This window comes from Bos javanicus, chromosome 26 (assembly GCF_032452875.1).
Source record: "Bos javanicus breed banteng chromosome 26, ARS-OSU_banteng_1.0, whole genome shotgun sequence".
Lineage (NCBI taxonomy): Eukaryota > Metazoa > Chordata > Mammalia > Artiodactyla > Bovidae > Bos > Bos javanicus.
Window position 1 is genome coordinate 50533669 of NC_083893.1, and position 12622 is coordinate 50546290.

Genomic DNA, 12622 nt, shown 5'->3' on the forward strand with positions numbered 1-12622 from the left:
CTCTCGCAGGCGTCTGTCTCTTCCCTCCCCGAACGCGTGGTGGTGAGGACCTGTCACTTCAGCACCTTCGTTCTCAGGCGAGACGTGCCTCTGTCTCCTCCTGTCCACTCCCGCGTGAGCTCATCCGGCGCCTCATCGTGGCTTTTGAAGCACCCTCTCCCCTCCTCTGTGTGGAGGGGTCTCCCCACTGGACCCTGAGGCGGGTGTGCCGGGCATGCGGGCCACTGGGGGCTCCCCGACGTGTGGAGGGGCGCAGGTGGGCTATTTTTGGATCCTTCATTTTTTCGAGATTTGTGGGATCAGAGTCAAGTGTTTGAGGAGTTTGATGTCATGTGAACAGTGAATTCTGTGCCTTAAAAGGCCACTTCAGTTCAGACCACGACAGAGTGAGTGGTCTCGTGAGGGAGACGCGTGCAGGCATGAAGGCGGGCAGCAAATCCCCGCCCAGAGGGACGCGCCCGGCCCGAGGCGGCTGCTTGAGGGGTCACGTCCTGGGCTCCCTGAGTCGCCGCGGGGCGTCCTGGAAAGCGTCGCTTGGCCCTCCCTGGGGACTTGGGTGTGGTTGTTGCCAGACTCTGGTGACCCATAGCCTCTGTGCACCTCGTGGCAGTGTGACCTGCAGGAGCCCACGTGAGAGCCCTGCCCGTCTCTGGGGTCCCTTCTGCCCTTCCCGCCCCCGGACTGGAGCTGGGCCTGAGCTGCAGGGCAAGGGGGACTGGGCCCAGAGGACGCAGCCCTGAGTGGGGTCATGAGCGGCCAGCTTCCTTGGGATGACCTGTGCGTGTCCATGCCCTCCCCGTCTGTGCAGCTCCCGGCGACCAGGGGGAGCCGCTCGGGGGGACCCTGGGCCCCTCGTGAAGGTCTGCCTTGTGTGCTGTCCCAGGTGGCAGCCGCGGCGGGGACAGCCGTGCACACCACGCAGCTTTTGGTGGCCTCCACGTGACTATGCTGTCTCGTCACTCGTTCCTGGGCCTGAGGCCAGGCCGTCTGGTGACCTGACCCAGGCTGCCCCGGGCCTCTTCTGACGGGGGTCCCTCGTGCCCTTTGTGGGCCCGGCCCCGGGCCCAGAAGCCAGCCCGCAGCCTGCCCTGGTTGTGGAGGTGGTCTGCTGCCCGAGTGCCTGGGTCCCTGCCCGGCTGTGGGGTGTTGGGTGAGGCGCCCACTGGGAGGCGTGCTGCCTGTTTCCTTGAGCCCTGAGGCTGGAGTCCAGGTGTGGGGGGTCCAGGCAGGCCTGTGTTGAGGAGGCAGTGAAAGCGCCCGGGTGAACATCCTGTACCCTGCTCAGACGGAACGCAGGTGCGAGCCGGGTGTCACCGCATGCCCTTCCCTGAGGGCACGCCCGGGTCTGGGCACACTCCCTGAAGCTGGACGTGCCACCCACCATCTCAGGTCAGGGGGCAGCTGCTGCCGAGCGAGGCTTCCTTCTGCCCCTGCCTGGCACTCTGCGCTCCGCTCCAGGGCCTGGCCCCACATCCCTTCCCCCTGGCCGGCTCTCTGGTCAGCTGGTTGAGCCCCAGGTGCAGCCCCTTCCTGTCGGGGACCTACCTCACTGCCCTGTGCCCAGAGGAGCCGTGTCTCAGCCCGTTGACCGCAGCCCATCTGCCCACGGCTTGCTGACCTCTGGGCAGGACGTGGTGGCCGAGGCTGGGTGCAGGCGGTGTGGGAAGCAACACTGTGGCCCTGGGGTGGGTCGCCTGCTGTGGGAGGCCTGCCTCTGGGATGGTGGGCGGGGGAAGCCAGGGTGGCTCCGGGGCTCGGTGGGCGCTGCACCAAGGGTAGAGCAGAGCGGAGGACGGGCGGGGCGCGGGCGTGGATGGCCGGGGCCCTGCTGCTTCCCCAGCGCCGGCCGCGCTGTCTGTCCCGGCCACCCTGCCCTGGCTGCTGCCTCGTGGACGTCCTGGCACTGCTGCCCACTCCCCAGCTGTGGGCGCCCCAGGGGGTGGGGCCACGACCTCCGGGTCCCCCCGTGAGCCCGTGTGGGTCCACACCTGCCCCGGTGACCCGAGGGTCGCTCCCGACGCCCAGCCCGTTTCAGGTCCCAGGGGAGAGGCGGGTCTGGGCCGTTGCCCGAGTCAGGACTCTGTGCGGGGAGGGCTGCAGGGCGGCTGCGCCGCTGGACGGCTCCCTCTCAGGACAGCTCCCCCTCAGGAAGGCTCTCCCCCTCAGGCTGGCTCCCCGACTCAGGACGGCTGTCCCTCAGGACGGCTCCCCCTCAGGACGGCTCTCCCTCAGGACGGCTCCCCCTCAGGATGGCCCTCCCTCAGGATGGCTCCCCCTCAGGATGGCCCTCCCTCAGGATGGCTCCCCCACTCAGGACGGCTCTCCCCCCCTCAGGACAGCTCTCCCTCAGGACGGCTCCCCCTCAGAATGGCCCTCCCTCAGGACGGCTCTCCCCCTCAGACTGGCCCTCCCTCAGGACGGCTCCCCCTCAGGACGGCTCCCCCACTCAGGACGGCTCCCCCACTCAGGACGGCTCCCCCACTCAGGACGGCTCTCCCCCCCTCAGGACGGCTCCCCCTCAGGACGACTCCCCCTCAGGACGACTCCCCACCTCAGGACGGCTCCCCCTCAGGACAGCTCCCCACCTCAGGACGGCTCCCCCACTCAGGACGGCTCTCCCCCCCTCAGGACGGCTCCCCCTCAGGACGACTCCCCACCTCAGGACGGCTCCCCCTCAGGACGGCTCCCCCCACCTCAGGACGGCTCCCCCTCAGGACGACTCCCCACCTCAGGACGGCTCCCCCACTCAGGACGGCTCTCCCCGCCTCAGGACGGCTCCCCCTCAGGACGACTCCCCACCTCAGGACGGCTCCCCCTCAGGACGGCTCCCCCCACCTCAGGACGGCTCCCCCTCAGGACGACTCCCCACCTCAGGACGGCTCCCCCACTCAGGACGGCTCTCCCCCCCTCAGGACGGCTCCCCCCGCCTCAGGACGGCTCCCCCTCAGGACGACTCCCCACCTCAGGACGGCTCCCCCTCAGGACGGCTCCCCCCACCTCAGGACGGCTCCCCCTTAAGGACGGCTCCCCCCTCAGGACGGCCCTCTTGTACTCCTGGCAGAGCCTCCAGGCTGCAAGGCTGCAGCTCCGAGGAGAGCTCCGTGGTTGAGGTTGAATGACAGGCGGGAGGCGCGGCTGGGCGCTGCCTTGGGGCCAGTCTGGTTGGCGCCCGGAGTGGACCCTGGTGACCAGGGAGATGCTGCAGGCCCGGCCCCGGGGGCTGGGCTGAGCCAAGCCCGGGGCAGTGGGCCCGCCGGCTCTGCTGCCTGCCACTGCGTGGCTGCTCCCAGTTCCGCTGACCGCTGCAGCGTGTCCACCTCGCCAGGGGGTGGGCTGGGGTTCAAGTGCGAGTGGGCGTGAGGCAGCGCCCGCCCTCGCGGCCAGCTCTGCTTCTCCGGTGCTGTGTTAGTCGCTCAGTTGAGTCTGACTGTCTGTGGCCCCGTGGACTGAGGCCCGCCAGGCTCCTGTGTCTGTGGGATGTGGGTCGCCATTCGCTTCTCCAGGGGATCCTCCCGACCCAGGGATTGGACCCAGGTCTCCCGCATTGCAGGCAGGTTCTTCACTGTCTGAGCCACCAGGAAAGCCCTGCTGCCTCCTAGATGGTGGGAAACATGCACACACGTGTGCACAGCCCCGACACACACATACGACACGCGTGCACCCGCACCCCCGCGGGGCCACAGCAGTGTCAGGACGGCTGTCCTCTGGGCCCTGCCCGCTGCTCTGTGGCCGACACAGGACCTCCCGCCATGGCGGGGACACCAGCGTTCCTGAGAGACCAGGAGCTCCCTGAGCCTCAGCACGGGGCCCGGGCGTGGGCCGCCCTGACGCCTGCCTCTCCTCCACAGGTCGCGCACGCCCACAGGCCGCACTTCCTGGCCCTGCACTGCCAGGAGCTCGGAGGGAAGAACTACGGAGCGTCCATGGCGCACGTGGACAAGTTTGTCAAGTAAGTCTGCGGCAGCTGCCTGGCCTCCGCCTCCTCCCGGGGCGAGGTGGGTGTGGCTGGGGGCGAGGGGCACAGCCCCACCTGAGGGCCAGGCCCGGGGCTGGGGGTGGGGGAGCAGTGGGACGGCTGTGCCCCAGGGTTAAAGGCCATGGCACCTGTGGGCTCAGAAACGTCAGTCCCAGGTCCAGGCCGAGATTCCGTCATGTGGCCTGATGGCTGTGAGCCACCTGCTGCTGCTAAGAGCAAACAGATGGACGGACCGATGGACAGATGGACTGGGTGTCCACTCAGAAGCTCACAGCTTGTTGGCCGCAGTGGGATGGGCACAGAGCGCCATCGTCCATGGGAGGCGCGCCCTGTGGCTCTGTGGGAGTCAGCCCTACCCAGAGCCGCCCAGAGCCGCCCGGGGACAGGGACGCGGACCTGGGAGCCGGACGCGGGGGTGGGCAGGAGCGGGCCCGACGGCAGGCGCCTCTCTGCTCTGTGTCCCCCAGGGTGGGCGCCGCCCCCGACCTGGACTCCAGGCACCGTGACAGCTCCCGCTGGTGGAGGGGGCGGTGGTGCTTCTGAGGCAGCTGTGGGGGGTGGGCACCGGGCCGGGGGGCGTCCAGCCTGGGGCCCACCCCGAGGCCGAGTCCCACAGCTGTCACTGGCCTCAGTTCCCCTGTGGATGCTCATAAGTCACTCATGTTTTCAGCTGTCACACTGTGGGGTCATTTGTTAAAAAACAGATTTTTAAAAACTACCACGTTTTCCCCAAATAACCTATAACTTAAAGCAATTTCAACCAAAATGTCTTCTTAGCGCTGAAACTAGTACTAGAGTCACCGTAGAGGAGCAAGGGTCAGGGCTCGCCACAGTGATTCCGCAGCACAGTGAGGCCCCCCGTGTGTGGGGGCAGGGCGGCCCCCCGTGGGCTGTGCAGGAGCCCGCACGTCGCCCCCGGCTACGGCCAGTGGCAGGTGGCTCGGGAGCGCACCGCGGGGTCCTGGGCCAGGAAGCCGTGAGCCTGGGTCCCCGCCCTGCCCTGGTCCCCCCACCCCGCCTTGGCCGAGTTCCAGTTGACCCAGAGCGAGGTCGAGAGGCCTCAGGGTGGTCCGATGGTCCGAGGGTGAAATGCAGGAGAGCATCAGGGCAGAGGCTTCTTCAGAAGGTGTGCAGGTCCAGCAGAGGAAAGACAGGCACGCTGGGCCATGGTGACGTGAAAGTCGTCATCAAAAGGCGCTGTAAACAAAGTCAGAGTTCAGCCACACTTGGGAAAAGATACCTGCAGTGTACTTGACTGACAAAAATTGTTAGCGTTTAGCTATCTAAAGAACTCTAATAGGTCCACGAGAAGAGAACACTGGGGAAGCCGGGCATTCAGAGACAGGCAGACGCGGCTGCAGGGCCTCGCCTCCACGCTCACGCGCCACACGCTCCCGGTCCCCTGCTATCCTCCTGCTGGCGTCAGAGACGCGTCATTCCTGCCCAAGTTGTGCGTAACACGCGTGTGGCTGTTTTTGCTCTGACCCAGTCAGCTATGTTTTTCAAAGGTTAAAAAGGGCAGGAACGTGTCCCCTGTGTGGCCACCTGTCGCTCCCGGGGCACGGCCTTGTCTGCACGGTCAGCTTTCTCTCCGCACCATCTTCCTTCGACCTGAGAACGTTAACATGTATCTCAGCCCAAGTTGCTGCTCATCAATTATCTCAGCTTTTGTTTGTCTGAAGAAAGTCTTTGTCTTCGTTTTTGAAAGGCGTTTTGTTGGAAACAGAATTCTGGCCTGTCCGCTTTCCCCTTCAGTGCTGTAAGGGTGCTACTCCCTTGTCCTCTGTGCGGCCTTGTCCCTGAGCAGAATGGGCCGTTGTTCTGGTCTTCATCTTCTGTGGATAGTGCATCTTTTCCCCCAACACCAAGTTTGTCTTTCTAGCTGGTGTGTAGCAACTCGATTGTTTTGCTTTAGTTTGATTTTCTTTGTGTTTCTTTTGCTTGCAGTCCTTTGAGCTTTTCCAACCCGTAGGTTCATAGTTTTACTGAAATTTCAGGAAAGCCTGTGGGTTGTTCCTTCCTTTCTCTTTGTTCTCAGACTCCCACTTCTGATGTTAGACTGTCACGCTGTCTCTACAGCTGTTTCAGATTTTTTCAGTTCATATTTTTCTTCTTTGTTTCAGTTTGGATAGTCCTGTCTTATAGTCACTAATCTACACTCTCTTTTTTTACATCTCCATCTGGTCTTATGTCCATTCAGTGAATTTACTTCTGGTGCTGCAGTTGGGGCTCTAGAAGTACCATTTATGTCCATGTTTTCCTTACCTCTCTGCACGTTTTCCTATAAATCTTCGGTGATATTTATAGTAGCTCTTTCAAATTTCCTTTCGGTGAATTGCATCACTTTTGTCCTTTCAGGGTCCGTTTCTGTTGACTTTCTTGTGGAGCATGGGTCCCGTTTGCCGCTTCTCGGCATGCTGATCTTGCAGGCTGTCATGCCTGCATCCCGCCTGTGCCCGCAGGCACGCTGGGGCTTGTCTGGCAGGCGGCCGGGGCTCGGGCACTAGTCTGACCCCCTCAAGGCTGGTCCTCTCGGCCCTCCTCCCCACTCCTTCCTGCCTCTTCACTTCTCAGATCTGGAACCCCCTTCTCCCCACCCCCGGGTGGAGGGCCAGTGGGTCACACGGCAGCCGTGTCGCCTTCCCTTGCCGGGCAGTGTTGGGGTGCAGCCCTCGGGGGGTCAGGCACCCCCATCTGTCCAGAGCCATCGCAGACCCCAGGGGTGCGTGGCGGCTGCACTCCAGGCACGTCTTAGAGATGGGCCTCCCCCTCCCGCTTCCTTCCCCATTCCCCGTGGTTTCCAGGCGGCCGTTCCTGCCCCCATAAGCGCTCCTGTGGGACAGGGAGCGCCTGCGTGACGTGTGTGAAGACGTCCCTCTTCCTTCCAGGGAGCTGCTCTCCAGCGACGCGATGAAGGAGTACAACCGGGCTCGGGTCTACCTGGATGAGAACTACAAGTCGCAGGAGCACTTCACGGTGAGCGTGCTCCGCCTCGGCACGGGGCGGGCCGTGCGTGGGTTCCACGTGACGGTGGGGGCACCACAGACACCAGCCCCCGCTGGCGTGACGGCCAGGGATGTGCTGGGTGCGGAAACAGGTGGGCGTCTCGGGGCAGCAGAGCTGGGCAGCTCTGGGTGGCTGTTTCTGCTTCCGGGGTCTGCATCTGGTGGAGAGGGGTATCAGTCAGCTCGTCAGGGGACGGGGCCTTGTTTCTCGGGCACAGACGCCGTGGCCTCAGCAGGGAGGGAGTGCCCGCTGTCTGTCTACCTGTCTCTCTCACACAGCCCTGTGGAAGTTTTCTGTAGCTTTTTGAAATGCTCAGTTGTCGAATTCTCTGTGGTCTGCTTGGAGTCACCTGCCGTGCCGTGCTGATGCAATAACTGCACTCCTGCAGCCAGATGCTTGGTGGGGTGAGGAATGGTTCACGGTGGAGGCGCCTGGGGGCTAAGAGAGCTCCACTGTGGTCTTGCCTCATCCCTGGAGGTTTATCTCAAAAAGGGGTTTCTCAATTTGCAACGGAAAGCAGAAACCTGCATCAGAGCATTCCCACCACTCAGCATCTTCCCTGGAGGAGTGACCGTCGTGCAGACGGTTGTATGTAAGGAAGATCATGAAAAATTATTTGCCAGTGAAAACTGGAAGTAATTTTAAGTACCCAGAATTAGACATTTTCACAATGTGGACGAGCCACCTGGCTAAATAATCTGCAGCCGCTACAGATGACGCGCCCAGAAGACCCTGCCTTCCGGTTGGGCGTTGAGGTGTCGAGGCCACGCCCCTCCTGTTCTTCCGGGACCGTCGGAGCCTCGGCCTCCCACGCCCGCCTTTCCCTCTCTTGTCCAGTACACTGATGGCGCGATCATGACAGGGCCATCCTGCTTGGTTTCAGCCCGGGAAGGCACTCGAGGTGGCGCCTCCTTGGGCAAGACTGACCCCACACCGGACGCCAGCCCGGACATGGGACAGCCCGGGTCTGAGGTCCCCGAGGCTGTGTCCCGGGGTCCCCGGGACCGGACAGGGTCTGGAGGCGAGGCCGGAGGCCGGACCTGCCCGAGGCGTGTGGGGGCCCTGCTCCCTGCCTGCTTCACCCCACGGGCTGTGGCCTGCTCCCTCCCAGCGCCGCCATCAGCAGCCGTGGTCCTGCGTGGCTGTGTCTCCCCCGGGCGGGAATGCCCGCAGGGCTCCACACCCCGGTCCGGACCTCCCTCTGGACGTGCGGCCTCGGGGGAGGCGTGCATTTGGCAGGAACGGTCTGAGATGAAGGCCTGCCGGGCCCTGGCCCTGGGTGCCGTCCACCACCCCCTCACAGTCGTGCGTGGAGCCACCTTTGCCCGGCCCTCTGCCGTCCTGGTGGAGGGGCCTCTGTGCCCCTGCGGTTCTGGGCACGGCTGGGCAGCCATGTGGCCACCCCCTCGCCCCAGCCTGCTGGCCTCTGCCTGTCAGAGGGAGGGAAATTTAATTTTTACAAGATTAATTGCGTTGGAGTAATATTTTTAGCTGAGTGTGGTTCAAATAATAGGCCATTAATTGAAAAAGGAAATTGAAATGAATTTATCTTGTACATAAATGCTGTCACAGGTATTAATAGGGATCAGAAAATAGTAGCCTGTTCCCAGAAAGGGGGTGAACCTGCAGCTGCCCCTGGTGATGAGCACGAGGTAGGGGCCCCAGAGCCCGCAGCAACAGTAAGGGGCGGGCTCTGGTTGGGGGGTGCAGCCTCTCAGCAGGGGACTGCAGGTCCTGGTCTTTACCAGGAGGTGGCAGCAGAGCAGCACTTCTCATTCCAGCTGGAGCTGCTGGAAGCGCGGATTTTAGACTTAAAATGATAACGCTAAATTCTGTCTGCTCCCAAAGACCATCCTGAGTGGCCGCTCACTGAAGCAGGTGGCTCATGTGGTCCACTCGGGCCTGAGGAGACAGAGCGTCCCCCACTGGCCGTCCTGGGTGGCTCCGATCCCTCTGACCTGCCCACTGGCCAGGCCCCGCCTGCCTGTTCTCTTTTGGGAGGTCTGCTCCTTCTGAGGTGCCCCAGCCTCCCACCCGCCCGTCCTGCTCCTGAGAACTCGCTGACTGTCCTCACAGGCTGACAGCCCGGCCCCTGGGTGGACGCAGCCATGCGTGAGCTGGACGGGCTGGCTGGAGCTCACAGGCTGGCCCAGCCCCCTGGCCCCTGGACCCCTGGACCCCCGCCTCGGGCTGCGGACACCTTGCTGGGCTGTGTTGGCCTTCTGCCCTCTGCGTCTGCCCCTTGGATCTAGAGTCTGGGAGCAGCAGGTCTGTCCCTGAGCGGCCCGGGCCTGGGCCTGCTTCAGCACCTACCAGCTGCTCGGCAGACTGTCTGAGAGGGTGGGCGGGGCCCGGATCTCAGTGGGCGGCCTTGCGCTCCTGGAAGACTGCTGGTTGGGTGGGTTTCCCCGGTGCTGGGGGTCTGAGCCTGGGGCCTCCCCTTTGGAGTCGGGGAGATGGAAGGCTCATGCATAGTTCGGGAGGTGGGGGCTGGTATGAGATGGAAGCCATGGGCAATGGAGTAAGACCCCACAAGGAAGGGGCTGCCCCCCAGGTGCCTGCCCTCCCTGGCCCTGATCCCCGCCCCGGTCTCCCTGAGCGGACGTGGGCGTCTCTGTGCCCAGGGGTCTGGAGAGGGCGCTGCTCTGGGCGGGGAGGGGGCTGTGCAACTGACCCCATGCTGGACGGCTTCGCCCCAGTGTTGTCCGTGGTGCAGTGGAAAGCGCCCTGGGTTTCCTGGCCAACTTCCACACCCGACACCCTGGTGGTTTTGTGTTTGTCCAGAAGAGCCAGGATGGCCCAGTTTTCATCCCCCATGAGGCTCAGACGCTGGCTCTGTCCCCTCCACACCAGGTACGCCGTCAGGGAACCCCGGGAGCCCCTTGCACTGTGACTGGGGGGCCCTGAGGCCCTGCCCACCAGCTCCCTGCTCCCAGAGCCCCTCCTGGGGCAGCTCCCGGGCCCTGGCACCACCTGCTGGGGACAAGCCTGGTGGGGGCTGCGAGGCGTGGGGTGAAGCCTGTGGCCACATGCCTGGCGGGTCCTCAGCTGCGCCTGCAGGGCGTTGGCAGATGCAGGAGACGGGGCGGGCAGGGCTGACCCTCCTGGCCTGTGGCAGCCCCACCCAGTGCAGGCGCCGAGGCCAGGCTCCCGAGGGCTCTGCGCCCAGCTTTGACGAACACAGCATTGCCCTAGAGCACGGAGGTTCTGACTTCCCCTCAAATCTCTGGAAGTGGGTTCCATGTGGACCGATGGGTCAGCGTGCTGGCCCCTGCCTCCCGAGTCCCTGGGCTGCGCGGCTGCACCTGGAAGATGGAGGCAGTGCTGCCCACAGCCTGGCTGGCCCCCCGCTCCCCCCACCAGCTTCCATCATCCCCACCGGCCTGGACCCTGGAAAGAAGCTCCTGGGCTTCGTGGGTGGGCGAGAGTGTGGCCAGGCCCAGTCCCAGAGACATGGACTCGCAGTTCTGGGGGTCTCCTGGGACTGGGCCCTGTTGGCAGGGGGACATTGGAGAAGGGCTGTCTCAGGTCCCCCCAGGAAGCCCCCTCCCTCCCCGCTGACGCTGTGCTGTGCAACCCGCCGGCCCCCGGTCACTGGGCGAGCAGCCCCCGACGGCCTGACTGTGTTTCTTCCTCGTGGTCAGACCAGGAGGCCCAGGTCAGGCCCTGGTGTCCGGGGTTGGGGGTCTGTTCACACCGAGGGGTCCCTTCCTGCCCTGGGGGGCCTGCCGTGCTCCCACTGGTGGCTGGTGTCTACTCTGGTGGCTCCTGGGCCCAGGGTGCCTGGGCAGCAGGTCACCAACAAACCGGCTCCTTCCTCTCCCCTCAGCGCCGTGTTGGGGGGCTTCTTCTGCTCCTCACTGGGGGCGCACAGGCCTCAAGGGTCCGCACTAGCCCCGTGGTCTCCTCCAGTAGGGTCTGGGCCTGTCCTCCAGCCCAGGGCACCTGGAGGGCGCCTGCTGGAGGGGGTGGGGTGGCACCGGCTCTTTTCCTCCCTGCCCCCCACCCCCTGGCCTGATGCCCGCTCCTTCCAAGGGTTCACCCTGCTCCGCAGCCTCTTCCTGTCTGCTCTCCTGGATAAGACTTTGGGGGAGATTTACGCAAATTGATGGCATTGGCTGCAGCTCTTTGGTCCGAGGAAGGGCAGAAAGGCACCGGCCTCTCGGATGCAGGACGGCCTGCGTTAGCCCCTTCGGCCCCGCCTCTTGCCCCGCCCGCAGGTCCAGACAGGCCTGATAAAGTGAGGGAAGCAAGATTGGTTTTCCGAGGGCGCAGGGCCCTCGGCGCTCAGCTAAATCACGGCTGCCGGCCTCGGGGGCGGGGGCGGCCGCTCCCCCTGCGGCCGGGCAGCCCCGCGGGACGCGGTGATGTGCCGCCCAGCAGCGGCAGGGCTGAGGGAAGGTGAAACTGTCATATCGATCTTTTTAGCACTAAAATATGAGCCACTTTACTCTGCTCCCCGCTGCTGTGATGTGAAAAATAATAACTTGGGTCCAAATTAAAAATATTGATCTCTGGAAGGTGCTGGAAGTAAATAAACACCTTCCGAAGTTTTCGGGTCAGCCGAGAGACGGCACTCGGCAGTAAATGTGTCCACGTGTCAGAGTCCAGGGTTCTTGATCTGTTTTTTCTTTAAATTGATTTTTCATTATTTACTTCCTAAAAGTGTTGGAATCTGGTCCTCTACTGTTAAATCCCAGTGTTTGGGCAAATCATTTCTTTGGGGCTTATAAGGTGCTCCTAATCCACTCCTTATTGATTGATTGATTTTTGACTCAATAAGCGTGCGGGCCCGGCCTTATTTAGGGCTTCCATCATAATTTTTTATGCATTTAGGCTCGACTTTTTTATTTCCCTCTAGTGCATGAGCCGCGTTGGGCTAGCCGGCGGGGAGGACAGTTGCCACCGGGTTGGTTTGCCTCCAGGTGGTGTCCCGCGGAGCTGGAGCTGCGTGTGTCCTGGCCGCGGGCTTGTGGCGGGGCTGAGCCCTGCCCGGCCTCTGAGTGCCCCTTTGCACACAGGGGGTGACACGGGGGTCGGAGAGCCTCCTGTGACTGCGCGCGCGAGTCTGCGATGCTGTGGTCCCCGGTGGAGCTCCCCTGTGGAGGCCCTGAAGCTTGGGTGCGTCCGGGTCACCATGAGGCCGGAAGGTGGGAGGGTGGGGGCCGCCCGGGACAGACAGGAGGTGTTATGTGGCGCCTTCTGCATGGCCGTTGGGTGAGACCGTGCCTGGGAAGACCTGGGACTTACAACAAGGCACCTGGCCGGCGGTGTGTCCAGCTGCCCCGAGAGCCAGCAGCCGTGTCCATCTGGAGCCCGGGACAGGACGCCGCCAGGCAGGGGAGGTCCCTGAGCCAGACCGGGGCGGGGGTAGAGAGAAGGGGGCGGCGCTGGGGGCTCTGGGGGGCTGGTGCAGGCCCACCCTGTGCTCTGTTCTTGAGGCTGTGCCACGGTGTTGGTGATGCTGCTGAGACACGGGAACCATGTGTGTGGGGCTGTGTCTGCCCCTCAGGTCCTCCAGGAAGGCCTCCAGGAGCCTCCCGGCTCCCTCACTGACCCACGGGTGCCCTGAGTGGATGGAGGAGGCCAGTGGGGACGTCTCTGCCTCACCTGGACTTGAACCCCGACCAACAGGCCGCT

At 63.8% G+C, this 12622-nt stretch overlaps 1 protein-coding gene across 3 annotated transcripts in view; it reads left to right on the forward strand.

Moving 5' to 3' along the window:
• Window positions 1-12622, forward strand: part of INPP5A (inositol polyphosphate-5-phosphatase A) — a 144352-nt gene that overhangs the window by 65833 nt on the left and 65897 nt on the right. For all 3 annotated transcript variants that reach the window (XM_061403914.1, XM_061403912.1, XM_061403913.1), the window contains exons 3-4: window positions 3849-3949; window positions 6865-6952. In XM_061403914.1, the coding sequence (XP_061259898.1) occupies window positions 3849-3949; window positions 6865-6952 (189 nt within the window). The remainder of the gene's footprint in view (window positions 1-3848; window positions 3950-6864; window positions 6953-12622) is intronic.